The sequence below is a fragment of the Girardinichthys multiradiatus genome, chromosome 13 (genome assembly GCF_021462225.1).
Source record: "Girardinichthys multiradiatus isolate DD_20200921_A chromosome 13, DD_fGirMul_XY1, whole genome shotgun sequence".
Lineage (NCBI taxonomy): Eukaryota > Metazoa > Chordata > Actinopteri > Cyprinodontiformes > Goodeidae > Girardinichthys > Girardinichthys multiradiatus.
The window spans coordinates 351,296-370,290 of record NC_061806.1 but is presented as its reverse complement, the minus strand read 5'-3'; the positions used below and the strand labels follow the sequence as shown (position 1 = coordinate 370,290).

General features: G+C 40.0%; 1 protein-coding gene across 3 annotated transcripts; it reads right to left on the bottom strand.

Annotated features, from left to right (window-relative positions):
• Positions 1 to 2,058: 2,058 nt before the first annotated feature.
• On the bottom strand, positions 2,059 to 5,195 carry LOC124878785 (stathmin-like). Of its 3 annotated transcripts, none has more exons than XM_047382892.1 (5): positions 5,081 to 5,195; positions 3,512 to 3,554; positions 3,263 to 3,435; positions 2,930 to 3,121; positions 2,059 to 2,849 (listed from the first exon to the last, which is right to left on the bottom strand). In XM_047382892.1, exons 2-5 carry the CDS (start codon positions 3,525 to 3,527, stop codon positions 2,775 to 2,777), a joined length of 456 nt encoding a protein of 151 aa, XP_047238848.1. In that variant the 5' UTR covers positions 3,528 to 3,554; positions 5,081 to 5,195; the 3' UTR covers positions 2,059 to 2,774. The 3 variants fall into 3 exon arrangements, with proteins under 3 accessions (XP_047238848.1, XP_047238846.1, XP_047238849.1); XM_047382890.1 differs by having other exon boundaries at positions 5,028 to 5,147; XM_047382893.1 differs by having other exon boundaries at positions 5,032 to 5,124.
• Between the last annotated feature and the right edge of the window lie 13,800 nt (positions 5,196 to 18,995).

The following is an 18,995-nucleotide window of genomic DNA, read 5'->3' as shown; positions in this document are numbered from 1 at the left end:
AAATGAAATCTTCATCTCCATAAAGCTTTTCAGCAGATGGAAGCATGAAGTGCTCCAAAATCTCCTGATAGCTAGTTGCATTGACCCTGCCCTTGATAAAACACAGTGGACCAACACCAGCAGCTGACACGGCACCCCAGACCATCACTGACTGTGGGTACTTGACACTGGACTTCTGGCATTTGGCATTTCCTTCTCCCCAGTCTTCCTCCAGACTCTGGCACCTTAATTTCTGAATGACATGCAGAATTTGCTTTCATCTGAAAAAAGTACTTTGGACCACTGAGCAACAGTCCAGTGCTGCTTCTCTGTAGCCCAGGTCAGGCGCTTCCGTCGTTGTTTCTGGTTCAAAAGTGGCTTGACCTGGGGAATGCGGCACCTGTAGCCCATTTCCTGCACACGCCTGTGCACGGTGGCTCTGGATGTTTCTACTCCAGACTCAGTCCACTGCTTCTGCAGGTCCCCCAAGGTCTGGAATCGGCCCTTCTCCACAATCTTCCTCAGGGTCCGGTCACCTCTTCTCGTTGTGCAGCGTTTTCTGCCACACTTTTTCCTTCCCACAGACTTCCCACTGAGGTGCCTTGATACAGCACTCTGGGAACAGCCTATTTGTTCAGAAATGTCTTTCTGTGTCTTACCCTCTTGCTTGAGGGTGTCAATAGTGGCCTTCTGGACAGCAGTCAGGTCGGCAGTCTTACCCATGATTGGGGTTTTGAGTGATGAACCAGGCTGGGAGTTTTAAAGGCCTCAGGAATCTTTTGCAGGTGTTTAAAGTTAACTCGTTGATTCAGATGATTAGGTTCATAGCTCGTTTAGAGACCCTTTTAATGATACGCTAATTTTGTGAGATAGGAATTTTGGGTTTTCATGAGCTGTATGCCAAAATCATCCGTATTAAGACAATAAAAGACTTGAAATATTTCAGTTAGTGTGCAATGAATCTAAAATATATGAATGTTAAATTTTCATCATTACATTATAGAAAATAATTAACTTTATCACAATATGCAAATTTTTGGAGAAGGACCTGTACAAAGAAAACAGGAAAGTTAAGTAAATCACAGTCAAAGCATTAGAATGAATTTCTAAAACAGAAACACACAAATAGTCTGACACCTTTTACAAAAATAAATGATTCAATAAATAAACTAGGCAGAGAGCTATAGCCCCCAATGCTAGACCCAAAGTTACACCCTTGGCTCAGAGTATACAGTATACTTATATATAAGGCTGTATATCATCCATATATGTCTATTCATCCAGGATGGCAGGAAATTAGTTTTTTGCCATAGTTTGCACTCTGTCCATGCCACAAGATGGCGCTGCTGCTCTCGTTAGTTCTGGGGAGTTTTTTGAAACAGGCAAACTACCCATTGAAGTTAATTTTTTTTTAGACTGTACGACCAAAATAAACTAACATTTTTAAGATCCAGTGACATTAATGTAAGGTCATGTTTTTAATGTCATGGGGCTACTGGGTTAAGTTAAAAATTCGGTGTTTCCTTATAGCCCGGTAAATCTGGTGATGCCAACATATCCGAACTTTTCACCAGCCTTGAACGCACAATCTAATTTGTCAATCACCGCCTGCAGTAAAAAAATTTATTAAATACAGTGTCAAACGTCGTAGGCCCATGGAAGCTGATCCGTCCACAACTGGTGATTCGTTCACGCATATTTGCCGATATGGATGCGTAATGTATTACTACGTGTGCAAATTTGACTGTTCACACCTTTGTGAATGCTGGGGTACGCATTTACGTATGTCATACACGTCTGAATTTTGTTGTATGCTTTGTGAATAATTTTGCTCCACAGCGTTTAGTCCCAATCTCAACTGAAACAGTAAACCACAAATCATTTTTGATCCTTTAAATCCATGCAGGAGCTCAAGGTTTCAATTTAAACTGTACCACATCTTCAAACCAGCAGAGGGAGCCCTATGGTAACCCATTAGTTGCTTGAGCAGATCTTCCATTCTGCTGTTTGTACTACAGACATACCATATATACTATGGAAAAACAAAAAACAAAGGAATGATAGACATTCACACAGCAACCAAGTTTACACTTTATTTGTTTTAGTACAACAGTTTAAGTCAACTAGCCACTTGTTCCTATTGAAATGCCTAGAAGTGTATTGCTTTTATGCATTCCATGTGAAGACATCTGCTCAGTGACGTTAAAAAATGACTTCCAGTTGCATGATGGGCATGTTAATTCACAGCTATACCGCAAGAAGTCATGTGCTTTAGGTCGACCCCATATTTATCGTTTTCTCTTTACAAAAGCCAAGATTAGGCATTGGTGGAAAAACCATGGCCTGCAGGTTAAAGTCAGCTGAATCCAGTAGCAAAGCTGCATGTATAGCAGCCAGCACCTTGATGGAAACGTGTGCTACTTTTTAAATATACCTTAAGTGCCAATAACAGGTGTGGTTCACAGATACTTTCAAAACCCACAATGAAATAGGTTGTAGTAAAAGACCAATGCATAGAAACATGCTTCCCAAGAGAATAAAAAAAACACTGCTAATATCCAGAGGAAAGGGGCTCAAGCTGCACTGACAAGCTAGATGATGATTACAGCAGACTGAGGGATTATCCACATGTAGAATGAGCGCAACTACACTTATAGCAGGAGAGTTGAAAAAATTCACAAAGTAGAACTTGTATTTCAAAATGTGGGTAGCGAAAAAAACAATACTGGCTGAACAAAAAATAAATTAATCTTTGGATACGTAAAAAACCCTATACAATCCCCCACTTGTTCCTCTCAGTCTTCCGAGGTGCCTTCTGAGCCAGGCTCTTTGACTTCCTTATTCTTCCGCACCTCTTCCAACTTCTTGTCCTGTAAAGACAGGAGGGAGAAACTGCAACACTGGGAAGTACATCGCCTTATGCACACACAAGCAAGTCAACATGACCAACCTTCTCCTTGAATTTCTCGTTCATGGCTGCCATGATTGCTGTGCGGTTCTCTTTGTTGGCCTCCATCTTCAGATTGAGCTTCTCCTCTGCCATCTTGCTGAAGTTGTTGTTCTCCTCCATAGCTTTCTGTAGCACTTCCTTTTCATGCTCTCGCTTTTCAGCCAAGTGCTTCAGAACCTCGGCTTCATGATTCTGATGGCAGAGAGGGACATTATCTTCAGACAATTTGAGTTTACCTTTCACATAAGCCAATGGCAAAGGTCAAGTTTAAATATAGTTTGCATTCTCCTTTCCTCAAATCCTTGGCTAACAAATTTATTTTTGGCTTTTTACCTTACGCCTCTCCTCTGCAGCATCCAACTTTCTCTGAATTTCCTCGAGAGAGACATCCTTCTTTTTGGGAGGAGACAGGGGGAACTCTCCTTTAGCATCAGGGGCTGGAGCACCCAGGATGACTTCAAATGCCTGGCCAGATGCCCGCTTGTCAAGCTCCTTGACTTGGATATCTAAATAAAAGACAACGTATTAAAAGACCAACAGAGTCCAGTAATTTGAAGGTCAATTTATTTAAAAGAAATTTACCTTCAGCTGATGCCATCTTGAACAAGTGTGCAGGACAGGTAACCTGAAAGACAAAAGAAAAATAAAATAACAGATTTTAATTTATGAATTACATTCTTAGTTTTGTATTTAACAGACAAATTAAAGGATATCAATCCATGCTTTTGATATTTAAAATCATAAATGTATTTAACAACCCAATTTTGGCCCTCGGTAATAACAGTCTCCAGTGGATGATTTGGATCATTTCCAAATCAAACATCTTTATCCAAGCTGCCAGTGAAAAAGATTCAACAGCGACATCTGGTGGCACACTTGATGTCGGCATGAAACCACCGCCCATTTATCCACACCAGACATCCAGCGCCATTGTTTATGTTCCTAACTTGTAAAATCAAGGGAGGGGCTCCTGAACAGGCAGAGGCCCCACCGAGTTAATTGTTAATGAGACAAGTCAGACTTGGCTGGAACAAAGACTGCAATCAGGGCGTGTTTGGCGCCTGGAATCCAAATGTACAACATATCGATTCCAGGCGCCAACATTAAGGAGGAATATGCAGATCCGAGAAAAAAATAAAAATCCTCATCAGGCAGCACCTGTTCCTCGCACCATGTGTTTGGAAAAAAGGGAATTAGGGACTAAGGGAGGGGAGTGAATGAACAGATGGGAAAGAAATGCCACAAAGAGATGGATGCAGGGTCAGCTCGAAACATACCTGCTCTACTGTGACATTAATATGACGAGGAATGAAATTTGATGAGGCAACGTTCACATGAGCAACAACAGATGTCCTGTTATTTGGTGGATCTGGAGTGAATTAAACAGCTACAGATCAGTTGGGTTCATTGGTAGAACCAGACCCCTCCCCTGACATTTCTAGCTAACCGATAGCTCAACTTCTTTGTTTACTCTTCCTAAATGTCAAGAACCACGAACACGTCATAAATGAGACCAAATGTGTCCTTTAATATCAGCCTAATCAGACAGAACCGCCAAACAGTTCGTGTTTTATCAAGACGCCACTGCTTAAAATGCAACATGATCATTAGAAATCAATTATGAGCTCCATTTCTAAAAAGCTGCAAACAATGAAGCTTTTTTCTGACAGGATGACGAGCAGCTGCAGACAAAGGGGCGATCAGACAGAAAAGTTCACGGAACATTTTTTTAATGGTCTATTTATAAACGGGCGACTAGAATATTTTATGATAATGTATAAAACCGCCTGTCAACCTAATGAAAAACAAAGAGCGTGTGCCCTCAGTACCAGCCGTGCCACTGTCGTCCAGAATACAATAGGCTGCGGCCCGCCAACCCACTACCACGAACAACGGCCGCCAAAGCACCACTCATTTCCTACGAAGTTTTCCTAAAGCGTTCATTTCATTTTATTTCCCGTGCAGCCATAATTCACACGACGTCACAAAAACAAAGGATTAAAAAGCAAAGTATTTTAGGGTGAAAAGGGCCAACTCTGATCAAAAAAACACGTCTATATTTGCTTATAAAGTCTGAACTTGAGGTGAATATTCCTACCTACAGACGGAAAAAAAGCTCTCCTGTCGGCTACAGATGCCTGTCACACCCACCTCCAACAAGCTGCAGATGCTGCTGAGCTCCTCTCTCACAGCTTTTACCACAAGACCGAGAGGCGGGCACGTCCAGCGCCTGCTTTAATAGACATCAGCCCGTGTCGTCATGGCGTCCGCCACCAATCATTTGGCTCTGAACTACGGGTGGGAATTGTAGTTTTTTAAGGATTTTTAACGTGACAGACCAGGGGACAGCAACCATCCACTTCCATTTTGTATATTCTATTTTTAATAGTATAGTATGTGCTTTAATTTGCTTATTACATTGCTACATGTTCCCTCTGTGGGAAAAATACAAGATAATCTGTTCTACATTTAACAACCTGAAGTGGTATTTATTTTCTTCTAGAAGCGCTAAGCCTCCCTGATTCAAAATCATTTATCAAGCTTCATAAATACATATATTTTTATTATTATTTTGAAAAAGATCTGTTAATAGTTTAACAGATGTTAATAATAGTTTTTTTGTTTTGTTTTGTTTTAGAACAAAGAAAAACATCAAAACTTTATATTGAGGGTAAATTGAGCCAAATGAAAAAAATAAATAACATAGCCATCCAATTGCCCAATATTGTTCAGTATGACATTGTTTTAGGGTCGTCAGACGCTGTAATGCGCTTAAAGATCTACAGGGGTTGGACAATGAAACTGAAACACCTGGTTTTAGACCACAATAATTTATTAGTATGGTGTAGGGCCTCCTTTTGCGGCCAATACAGCATCAATTAATCTTGGGAATGACATATACAAGTCCTGCACAGTGGTCAGAGGGATTTTAAGCCATTCTTCTTGCAGGATAGTGGCCAGGTCACTACGTGATACTGGTGGAGGAAAACGTTTCCTGACTCGCTCCTCCAAAACACCCCAAAGTGGCTCAATAATATTTAGATCTGGTGACTGTGCAGGCCATAGGAGATGTTCAACTTCACTTTCATGTTCATCAAACCAATCTTTCACCAGTCTTGCTGTGTGTATTGGTGCATTGTCATCCTGATACACGGCACCGCCTTCAGGATACAATGTTTGAACCATTGGATGCACATGGTCCTCAAGAATGGTTCGGTAGTCCTTGGCAGTGACGCGCCCATCTAGCACAAGTATTGGGCCAAGGGAATGCCATGATATGGCAGCCCAAACCATCACTGATCCACCCCCATGCTTCACTCTGGGCATGCAACAGTCTGGGTGGTACGCTTCTTTGGGGCTTCTCCACACCGTAACTCTCCCGGATGTGGGGAAAACAGTAAAGGTGGACTCATCAGAGAACAATACATGTTTTACATTGTCCACAGCCCAAGATTTGCGCTCCTTGCACCATTGAAACCGACGTTTGGCATTGGCATGAGTGACCAAAGGTTTGGCTATAGCATCCCAACCGTGTATATTGACCCTGTGGAGCTCCTGATGGACAGTTCTGGTGGAAACAGGAGAGTTGAGGTGCACATTTAATTCTGCCGTGATTTGGGCAGCCGTGGTTTTATGTTTTTTGGATACAATCCGGGTTAGCACCCGAACATCCCTTTCAGACAGCTTCCTCTTGCGTCCACAGTTAATCCTGTTGGATGTGGTTCATCCTTCTTGGTGGTATGCTGACATTACCATGGATACCGTGGCTCTTGATACGTCACAAAGACTTGCTGTCTTGGTCACAGATGCGCCAGCAAGACGTGCACCAACAATTTGTCCTCTTTTGAACTCTGGTATGTCACCCATAATGTTGTGTGCATTTCAATATTTTGAGCAAAACTGTGCTCTTACCCTGCTAATTGAACCTTCACACTCTGCTCTTACTGGTGCAATGTGCAATCAATGAAGACTGGCTACCAGGCTGGTCCAATTTAGCCTTGAAACCTCCCACACTAAAATGACAGCTGTTTCACTTTCATTGTCCAACCTCTGTACATACAGCTCTGGAGCTGTAGTTTGCAGACATCTGTGATAGACTGATAGAGCAGTGCATAATTTAGAATGAAAAGTATATAAGGTTTTTAGTTAATTATTTTACCGATAAAAATCAGAAAAGTTTGTTTAGCACTCTAATACAAAATGGTAATGTAACACAGTCACTTAAATATGGCACAAATAAGCAAGAAGGTGTGGAGCATGGACTTGGGTTTGCTTTTGTCACATCTGATGTGCTTGGTGTTGAGCGTTAGATGTGGGGCTATGGCATCATTGTTCTTAAATAGTTGTGTAATTGTTACCTACATGAAAACCCAAGACATTAATAAAAAACTAATCTGAACTTAGAAGTGTTCCTTTGATACCTATTATGTAGCGTGTTTCCCTTTTTTTCGATTAATCTGCACGGATTCTTTTTATTCTTTTCTGTATGAGTGGATTGAACTAACTTTTTTTTGTAAAGTGCCTTGAGATGGTATTTGTTGTGAATTGGGGCTGAATAAATGAACTGAACTGAGATGAAATCTGCTTGTTATTGTCTTGTATGTGGGCAAGCCAAAGATAACTTTTGACCCAAAATCTCTAGATGTCTGCTAGAAAACTAAAGATGAAGACAAATTTTAGTTTTCAGCATCCCAGTGAACCCAAGCAAACTTCTGAATGAACAATAGAAAGGCTTTGCCGGGAGAAAATCTAAGTTCATCCAGTCCAGATCTAAATCTATCAGTGTCCCAAATACATTTTTAGACAAGACATATCACATTTTAAGACATTTGGAGAGCTTTTGCAAGGTAAAGTGGGTAAATATCAAGTAGAGATGTGAGATGCAGCTAAACTGCTACCAAAGAGGAATGAATGTGTAATCAGAAGGTGCTTCAAGATAAAAGAAAATGGCTATATTCCACTCATCCAGTCACTAAGACATGCATAGCTTTGGTAATGTGGGTTTTCCAAATGTAATGCTAAAGTCAAAAAGAAAAGGAAAAAGCTTCAACCATTGGGAATAAGATTTTGGACCTTCACTGTCAATGAGATGTAGCCTATTCTAGGAAAAAAAAAACTGTTCTTAATATATAAAGGCATGTGGAGTACTAAACACATGAAGATTAACTTGTCCAATAGTTAGATTGAAACAATGAATGTCTGCATGTCTGGATACAGACTGAGAGATGAGAGTGGGACTAAACTCACTTGGAATGATGACTCTGATTTATATGTGTTGTATTTTCCATAAAAAAGATGACCATGCTGCAATGTTCTAAGTTTTTGCTGAGGAAACTACTGTAAGTGTTCATCTATAGCCTGAAGTTAATGATCAGCTGATTTGTACATGTAGCATCAGCACACGTTGCATCTACTAGAACCCAACAAGCAATGACCACAGAGGAAGAATTTAAAGAGCTTGGTCACATTTCAAGTCACATTTCAGGATGCAAATCATTTTTTAGTAAACAGATGGAAGAGACATTTCGGAGTATTTCATATCTACTCAGATTAAATTGTTTCCCCTTTAGGAAATGCCAAACGTTAGAGCAGAATTTAGCTTCCGTAAGCACAACCTGGATTATTTCAGTTCAGACTATTTTTATCTTAACATTATTCTGATGACAGCAGAAGGCGATCAGTGTTTGCTTCGTCACAGAGATGCTACGCTGAAAGTATTTGATGTGAGGACATTTAGATCTATTTTTACCTCTGCCTTGTGTTTCATTTCGGGATTTGGCTCTGTGATTAGTATGAGTGTTGAAACCACTTTCAGTAAAATATTTCAACTAAGAAGAAATGATTGTTGTCTAGATGCATGTGGAGCATTCTCTCCTCCACCAGGTCAAGATATTTTTGTAATTTCTATGTCTGTTTGTCTTCAGTCTAAAGCAGTCACAGGTCAGACTAATTTTGCCAGTTTTGTTGACATTTTTGGCTATAAATTTCACAACTTAAGGCCTGATTATGTCAGTGTTACTAGTATGATTTATGCAAAACCAATGAAAATGTTATATTCTCAAGAGATTAAAGGAAGAACCAAATCAGTCAAAATTGAGCCACTAAGGGAGCTAACAATAGAGTTGGCACTTAGTTGTGAAATCAGGATGGCTCAACAAGTCAATGTCTGATTTAAGTGGTAGACTTAGAAAGGGTACGTCTTTTCAGCCATATCACAAAACTATTTGTGAGCAACAGAGCACAGTTAGCACAGATAGCCATTACCATTTAAAAACAGTTTTGTTATTCAAGATTGCAACTAAGTGTTACTCACTGTAGAACAAGGGATGGGTGATTTTTCTTTAAAGACAAGAGGTTTGGCCTGTCCATACATTCAAATCTGCCATCCTGAATTACAGCAGCCAGTTGAAGTCTCAATATTTTGGGACAGCCACACAAGTCAAAGGATATTGGGACAGGACTGTGAGAGATCAATAGCCGGGTTTCAGTCATGTGATTTTGATGATGTGCGAAGAGGGCACGATTTCAGATGGAGGGCAGGAAGTAAAATGTCAAAGGAGGCAACCGTTGCGGAGGGTCCGTATTGTAGGGATTTAGATCCAGTTTCCAGGCGAAGATACAAACAGTTAATTGACAGATATGTTGGATGTAACCCTTATCTCATCAACATGAGTGAGTTTTCGAGAGAACCTCAAGATTTGCCGTTAATCGAGGCTGTTGATATCACAAACTATCTGGTACTTCAAACGTCTTACTACACTAAACAGCAGATGAAAGCCTACAAAAGTCTGGAGGCATATAACTTTTTTGTCAGTGGGTGGGTCCAGAACCTCGGCACCAAACGGCTCCGCGAAAATAATCGTTTGGCCTTTGCCAAGGTGAGTGTTAGTTCATATATTCATATATTAGTGGAGATGTTAGCGGTTAGCAGTAGTGGCTAAAACAAACATACAGTGCCTCTCTACGGCTACATTAGCCTGACAGTCGTTTTTCAGTTAGTTTTTTACATCTTTCACCTTTATGAATAACAACCATTGGCACTCGATAATAATGCTTTTCCTTTTCTCTGCTGGAGCGATTGGAGCAGCCGTAAACGGCACAAAACATGGGCAAGTTTACAGATGGTAAATCCTCGGCTACTTCACTTCCTGCCCTCCATCTGCATTTCGCGCTCTCGTGGTATAGCTATGTGACGTCACGTGAAAGCTAGCTATACCGACTTTTTAGCTGTTTAAAGGTAGTCATGCTACTCATCAGAGCTTTGTATGTGCATGCGGCTATCTTTATAACATTTGTAAGTGTTGTGTTATCTATCTATCTATCTATCTATCTATCTATCTATCTATCTATCTATCTATCTATCTATCTATCTATCTATCTATCTATCTATCTATCTATCTATCTATCTATCTATCTATCTATCTATCTATCTATCTATCTATCTATCTATCTATCTATCTATCTATCTATCTATCTATCTATCTATCTATCTATCTCTATCTATCTATCTATCTATCTATCTATCTATCTATCTATCTATCTATCTATCTATCTATCTATCTATCTATCTATCTATCTATCTATCTATCTATCTATCTATCTATCTATCTATCTATCTATCTATCTATCTATCTATCTATCTATCTATCTCAGAGGGTATCTCCGTATTTATATCTTCTTCTTTTAATTTAATATTTCCACTTAGGTTGTAGGATGTTATTTGAATACAAACTCTGTAATAAACCACTGTGATATTCACCATTGGTGGGTGGGTTCAAATGTCATGTTTGCAAATAAAAATGCAAAAGTCCTGTTGTGTGAATCGTAGGTAACCGAAAATATAACAGAGAAAGCATAGGAAGACATGACTGAAATATAAATGCCACTGATACAAAACCTACTACTAAGCAGGGGAAAAGGGGGATTCTGATTTACTGGTATACTAAAATCAGATTCACCTTTAACGTCTTCAGTAATTTGAGCTACAGTAGCTTGTTTGATTGAACTACATGCACCAGGCTTCACTCTCCATGTGCATTAATGACACAGATGACCACTATTCTTTTTCCAGAGTTTCTTTTAATAGGTACTAACCATACCTTGACCAGCAACAGCCCACCAGAACTGAGACTTTGGAGATGCTCTGACCCAGTCATCTAGAACATACAAGGACCATTGCAAACTTTCTCAAATCCTCGCACTTGCCCATTTTTCCTGCTCCTAATACACGAACTTTGAGGACAAAACCTTTGCTTGCTGCCTAATATATCCCACCCAATAACAGGTGCCATAATGAGGAGATGTTGTGTATTTATAGGTGGTTAACAATTTTGTAGAAAAAAAGGCTCTAAAGCATCATTTAACACAGACATATTTAAAACAGAGCAGATATATATATACAGGTGCTGGTCATAAAATTATAATATCATGAAAAATATGATTTATTTCAATAATTCCATTCAAAAAGTGAAACTTGTATATTATATTCATTCATTACACACAGACTGATGTATTTCAATGTCTCGTCTCTCGTCGTCTTCCGCTTATCCGGGACCGGGACCGGTAATTTTTGATGGATTTGTAAAGTAGAACAGCAGGACAGAAGAAGGGAGTAAAAAGAGTAGGTGGAAAGTTTTTGTTTTGTACCAAAGATCTGATGAGGTTTGACAGGATTGGATAAAATGAGTCCCTTTGGTGAATAAATCCATCCCCACCATGGCTGTACCTCATGTATGTTTTATTTGTGTTTATTTTTTATTATCATTGTTTTGAGATGCTGAAGGCTGTTGATACAGTTTGTCACGGAGGTTCATGGCATGACACGGTTTTTCTTTGAGTAACCTTAGAAAATATTTTACTCTTTTTAATAGCCAGAGTGAAACAAAAAGAGGAATAACCTTTTGAAGAATATAGGATTAGACTGACACAAGTGTTTAAAATACATAGTGGTCTACAAGAAGATGAAGACGAGCAAGGAGCTTATTAACAGCAGTTTAAAAAAATGCACTACATGCTGGTTCCAGGGATGCAATTAATACCTGGGTAAGGAGACATTTTATAGGGTTCCCCACAGCAAATCTAGAAGACTATGTTAATCATGCCCTCCATGCAGAAAGAGTAATGAAGGATAAAAAAAAACCAAAGGAAATAAATAAATAAATAATTAAATAGGCAACACCTTTTTTCAGCAAGAAGAAGAAGAAGAGCAGATTTATTATTAAAACAACAGAGGAAGAGAAAAATTTAGAGGCAGAGGACAAAAACCGCAGGGGTCAGAGAGGAGTGAGCAGAGGAGATTACAGACAATACACATCAGGGTGTTGATGTTAAAAAAAGGAGTAGGACCACCTTATTACCACTATTAACTGGATGTTCTGAATAAGCCACCCCTAGACGTAGGGACAGCTTTACTAACAGAAGAAAGAAATGTCATTACTCAACTACAAGATCAGATGACACCAGATGATCTACATATTACCATGTGGAATAAAAATACTCCTGGACCAGATAAAACTTACGAAGAAGCATTAAATAAAGTCGGTCATTTTCTACCGCTTATTCCATAGTGGGTCGCGGGGGAGCTGGTGCCTATCTCCAGCAGTCTATGGGCGAGAGGCGGGGTACACCCTGGACAGGTCGCCAGTCCATCGCAGGGCAACACACAAACAACCATGCACACACTCATTCATACACCTAAGGTCAATTTAGAGACACCAATTAACCTAACAGGCATGTCTTTGGACTGTGGGAGGAAGCCGGAGTACCCGGTAAATAAAGTAACCCCTATAAAAGTCATGGTAACTTATGTTTATACAGATAGGAAGAGTACGTCAGTTGCTGAAGTAGTGTTAGAGGAAGACACTAGGAAGCTCTGCAACATGTGGTCACCTCCACACACATCTTTATTCAAGGATAAAGAACTCAAGTGGCAGGATATGGGAAGAATAGTGCAGAGGGGAAAAGATGTCACAGACTGGTTTGTAACAATAATGAATACAGAAACTAGTGCATCCACAGGATTAATTAGAAAATTATTATTTTGGACAGTGACAGTGCAGGAAGGGATACATTTGCATACAAAACAACAATGAGAACTATTCCTTACTGAACAGGAGGAACAGTTCTTGAGTGAAGTCCCTGATAAATTATGGTCAACAGATCCTACTGATGTGGGTTTTAGTAAAGGAGCATTACCTGTTCAGATTAGAGCAAAAACAGAATACAGGCCCAGTGTAAATAATACTCTTTGAAATATGATGCTCGTGAAGGAATAAAACCAGTAATAAAGGATTTAATAACTGCAGGGGTGATAATAAAATGTGAGGATTCACCATGTAACACCCCCATTTTTCCAGTTAAAAAAACAAGCTCCATCAACAGGAAAGATAGGCAGTTCTTGTTTGCATTTACCTTTGAGGGACAAAGATATACTTATACCAGACTACCTCAAGCCCACTGTGAAAGTCCAACTATATACTTTCAGGAAATGAGTGCAAGTATGGCCAAGTTTGACCCTCCAGGAGGTAGTCAGGGTTGATTATATGTTGATGATGTGCTACTAGCCTCTCCTGATGAGGAGATTTGTAAAAATGACACCATAGCATTATTAAAACATTTAGCAGAAGAGGGACACAAAGTCAGTAAAAAGAAACTTCAGTTGTGTAAAAATGAGGTTAAATACCTAGGCAACAATCTTAGCGCAGGGGGACGCACAATTGTAGAAGAAAGAAAGACTGCAATATTACAAGCTCCAAAACCAGTAACAAAAAAGCAAGTGATGTCCTTCCTTGGACTAACTAATTATTGTAGAAACTGGGTGCCAAATTATGCAGAAATAGTAGCTCCATTAAACAAATTAATATATGAGGAAGAGCTGAAAATGACGTCTGAACTGAAATGGAGTGTAGAAGCTGAAGAAGCATTTACTAACATAAAACAAGTTCTAGTTTCCAGTACTGCTTTAGCATTACCAGACTATAGTAAACCGTTTGTTCAGATGGTAGATTGCAAGGGACATTTTATGACTTCAGTTCTGGTTCAACAACATGGAGATAAAATTAAACTAATAGCCTATTTCTCTTCAAAACTAGATAGTGTTGCGTGTGCGCAACCATATTATGTGAGAGCTGTAATTGCAGCCTAAAATGACAGTTGCAGTGCTGCAATAGTGTTGTTTCACCGTTTAACCTTAAGAGTTTCCCATGCAGTTTCAGCATTAATACAGCAGAATTAGAAAAAAAAAAAAAAGAAGAAAGAATAAATTAGAAGTGATTTGCAGGATCATGAAATAGTTTATGTGAATGATTTCTCTAAAAAGATGAGAAGGAGAAGATACAAACAGGATATACATTGGTGACAATGGATATAGTGTTAGAAAAGATGCAACAATAAAGCTCACTACAGGAGATAGAAATGTGGAAAAAACATGGAGCTGCATTAAAAGATGAAAACTATATTTGACCAGATAATAAACCTGTCCTACTAAAGAACCTATAAATGGAAGCAATATTTGAGCCATCGTGTTTTCATAATGTCTCAACAGGGGGGAATAGTAGGACAGATATATTAATATTATATAACATATTGATTAAATTCTAAAAACATTCTTATTAAAAACATTTTTTGTAAAACATGTTTAGCATGTGTAAAACATAATCCACAAGGGAATTTAAGACAACGAAGGGAACAATTTTCAAAACTAAGATACCCTTTTCAAACAATTCATATGGATTTTATTGAGTTAAATCACAGTGAAGGGAAAAAGTTCTGTTTAGTCATTATAGATGCATTTTATAAATGGATAGAACTATTTCCAACTAAACATTACAAGCACCTCAGGGCTAACACCCTATGAAACGTTATTTGGAAGACCATACAGATTACCACAGTTCAAAAATAAGTGGGAGTTAGATGAAGAAGCTAACCTAGCTGATTATATGAGGAGTATGTTAGAAAAGCAACAGAAATATATTTAAGCTATGAGGAATGTTCTATTTCCCAGCAGGAAAACTAACTAGTGAAACCAGGAGACTGGGTGTTAATAAGGAGTGTAAAGAAGAAACATTGGTATTTCACCTAAGTGGGAGGATCCATATTAGTTATTATTAACCACTGCAAGGGCAGTAAAATAGCTGAGAGATCAACCTGGATTCACCTTATACATTGTAAAAAGATCATTTTGGTTGAAAGCTCCATCAGGGGAAGTGATTTATAGACTGATAATAGGGTGGACCCAGACATTTAGAGGCTGGAGAGACCCGAAAGTCAGTGAAGACAATTAAGACACTGGAACCACTTAGAGTGAAAATTTCAGCCAAAATGATTTCTAGATGGATGAACAATGCTTTCCGATGCTGGGTATTTATTTATTTTTCTCATATTGATTTTTTATTTTTCTGGTACTTCTGAGAACCAGTCAAGATGAATTAGAATGTAACAACATCTGTTATGAGTTATATGAAACAAGTAGCGCTAAATCAAGGAAGGTAAGATAACCTAACTAGGTGTACTAAACAAACTTCTTATACTTATGGCATTCAAGTGTGCGTGAAATCTAAAACCATAGCTGTGGTGCTGATCCCACTCATTAGCTTGACAAAATGAGGAAGGAAAGGACAGGATTATAGAAGTTATAAATGGTACTTAACTAATGATAGAAGAGACACCTCATGGTCCATGATGGTAGCTGATGAAGGAAATAATTGGACACCAGAGTGAGCACCACTGATTATGCTAGTTATTAAAAGAAGTTGTTTAAGCTCCATAAAGCTGATAATGTAATCCAAGTAACAGAGCGAAGAGAGTAAAAATTATGTTAGGAAACTTAACCACAGATGACTAAGTTCCAGGTTATTACTGGAGTATCAGGAACAAATAATAACTGGTTATTGATGGTAGAGCAAGGGCTGACATGACTAAAAGAGATTGTGTTGTGTGTTTGGGTCCCAGGCTTTTGTTACAAATAATTCCAGCTGTGATACCACAACTCTGTGTGATGGAAGTAATGAATCAAAATAATTTAATGAAATGTGTCAGCACTGGGATTCTGTTTTTCCTGTAATTAGAGCAGATAAGGATAAATCAGTTTTCCATAAGCGAGTCACCACTGGACACTATACATGTATAAATATGACAGAGAGAGGTAATAAATTGGGAAATCTCACTGCAGTATGGTGTATTACAATTGTAAAAGTAAATAAGTGTTTTAAACTAGTCTCTAGAAGAGACATTTGGTGGTGGTTGTTTGATTGATCACCTTCAAAAGTAACAGGACTCTGTGCTTAATTACTTTATGGTTATATCCTATGTTAGTAGATGAAGTAACAGATGGACTATTTAGTGTTAAATCCACATGATTGGTGTGATAGGAAGTGCAGAGAAGCAGCTTGGCAGACTGAGGGAGACTCTACATACATAGATGCTATAGATGAAGATAAATTAACTGATCAAGTAGCTGCAGGATTTGAATCAAGTATCTGTTGGTGGTGTACGTTGAACAGAAACGTAGACAGGATCAATTATATTCACTACAATGTACAAAAACTAGGAAATTGGACACAAAGCGGGTTTGAAACTGTCCATGACTAATTGGCTTCAACTTCCCTGATAGCATTCCAGAATAGAATTGCTTTGGACATGTTGTTAGCTGAAAAAGGAGAAGTTTGTGCTATTTTCAGAGAAAAATGTTGCACATTCATACCTAACAACACTGCTGCTGATGGCAGCCTAACGAAAGCCATAGAAGGTTTGAGATCTCTAAATGGCAAAATGAAAGAGCATTATGGAGTAGACACCTCGATGTGGGACTCCTGGATGGATGTGTTTGGGAAGTATAAAATTTTAATATCATCAATAATAATTTCCTTTGCAGTGTTTGCTGCAATTTTGACATTGTGTGGATGTTGTTGTATTCCCTGCTTTTGTACTCTGTTAACCGTCTCATCACCACAGCTATTTCTCCTATGGAAGACAGAGTTACCCAACTCTATCTGTTACTTAAACATCAGGATGATGAAGATGACGAGCATGGGACTGACCACTTTTCTGACCTGTATCCAGATCCATCTCTATATGAATCTGTGATTTAAATGTCAGTAAGTTCCTCTGGGTATAATTGTCTTTGTACTCATGAAAATAATCTTATAGTTAAAAATCTGAAAGAAGTGGCTGTTAAGTGATATGAGAATATGAGCAAATATTTCTATAAACAGGGAGGAAATGTTGGAATAATTCAATATAGATTTATCTTATATTTTTTCCTTTTCTTTAACTTGACTATTTGATCTCATAACCTTTCATGATGTTTGTGTGAGAAAGGATGTGTGAGTTTGTCTGCAGGCAAAGATCATAAATGGAGCTGAACTAGCAGAGAAGGAAGCAGTCCAGTTGAGGAGGTCATAAAGATGAAGGCTGATTACATTCAACAAAAGGCACAACTGACCCTTCAAGTTGGAGGAGACTGTGGGAAATGTGTTGTTAATGTATAAAGCTGTTTATGACTTGTTTATGTTGCAGTTGTTGTTTCCCCCCCATCCTTTAGAGAACAATGTTTTTGTAAACTAGGGACCCCCGAAAGACAATAAAAAGAGGAGGCGGACAGATGCTGTTCAGAGCGGTGCGAGATCTGTAACTGAGCATATCTTGACCGTTTCTCCTCGCAAAGCGAGTAAAATACCTAATACTTTGTCTCTCTTTTCTTTTTGTGATGTTAATAAATATTGTTAGGTGGTTTAAACCTGACAAACACCTCCCGAGGAAGGCGTCCAGGAGGCATCCGGTATAGATGCCCAAGCCACCTCAACTGGCTCCTCTCGATGTGGAGGAGCAGCGGCTCTACTCCGAGCCCCTCCCGGATGGCCGAGCTCCTCACCCTATCTCCAAGGGAGTGCCCGGCCACCCTACGGAGGAAGCTCATTTCAGCCGCTTGTATCCGGGATCTCGTTCTTTCGGTCATGACCCAAGGTTTATGGCCATAGGTGAGGGTAGGAACGTAGACCGACCAGTAAATTGAGAGCTTTGCTTTTCAGCTCAGCTCTCTCTTCACCACAACAGACCGGCACAGCGCCCCCATTACTGTGGCAGTCGCACCAATCCGTCTGTCGATCTCCCGCTCCATTCTTCCCTCACTCGTGAACAAGACCCCGAGATACTTAAACTCCTCCACTTGAGGCAGAAACTCCCTTCCAACCTGAAGAGGACAAGCCACCCTTTTCCGGTCGAGTACCGTGGCCTCGGACTTGGAGGAGCTGATACTCATCCCAGCCGCTTCACACTCGGCTGCGAACCGCCACAGTGCATGCTGTAGGTCTTGGCTAGAGGGGGCCAGCAGGACCACGTCATCTGCAAAAAGAAGAGACAAAATCCACTGGTCCCCAAACCAGATCCCCTCCGGCCCTTGGCTGCGTCTAGAAATCCTGTCCATTAAAGTTATGAACAGGACCGGTGACAAAGGGCAGCCCTGCCGGAGTCCAACATGCACCGGGAACAGGTCCGACTTAGTGCCGGCAATGCGGACCAAACTCTTGCTCTGCTCGTACAGGGACCGGATGGCCCCTATTGAAGGGCCCCCGAATCCATACTCCTGGAGCACCACCCACAGGGCATCACAAGGGACACAGTTGAATGCCTTCTCCAGGTCCACAAAACACATGTGAACCGGTTGGGCAAACTCCCATGAACCATCGAGCACCCTGTAGAGGGTATAGAGCTGGTCCAGTGTTCCACGACCGGGACGAAAACCACACTGTTCCTCCTGAAGCCGAGGTTCGACTATCAGCTGGACTCTCCTCTCCAATACCCTGGCGTAGGCCTTACCAGGGAGGCTGAGGAGTGTGATCCCCTTGTAGTTAGAACACACCCTCCGGTCCCCCTTCTTATGAAGGGGGACCACCACCCCAGTCTCCCAGTCCAGAGGCACTGTCCCCGACCGCCACGCAATGTTGAAAAGGTGTGTCAACCATGACAGCCCTACAACATCCAGAGACTTGAGGTACTCAGAGTGGATCTCATCCACCCCCGAAGCCTTGCCACTGCGGAGCTTTTTAACCACCTCGGTGACTTCAGCCTG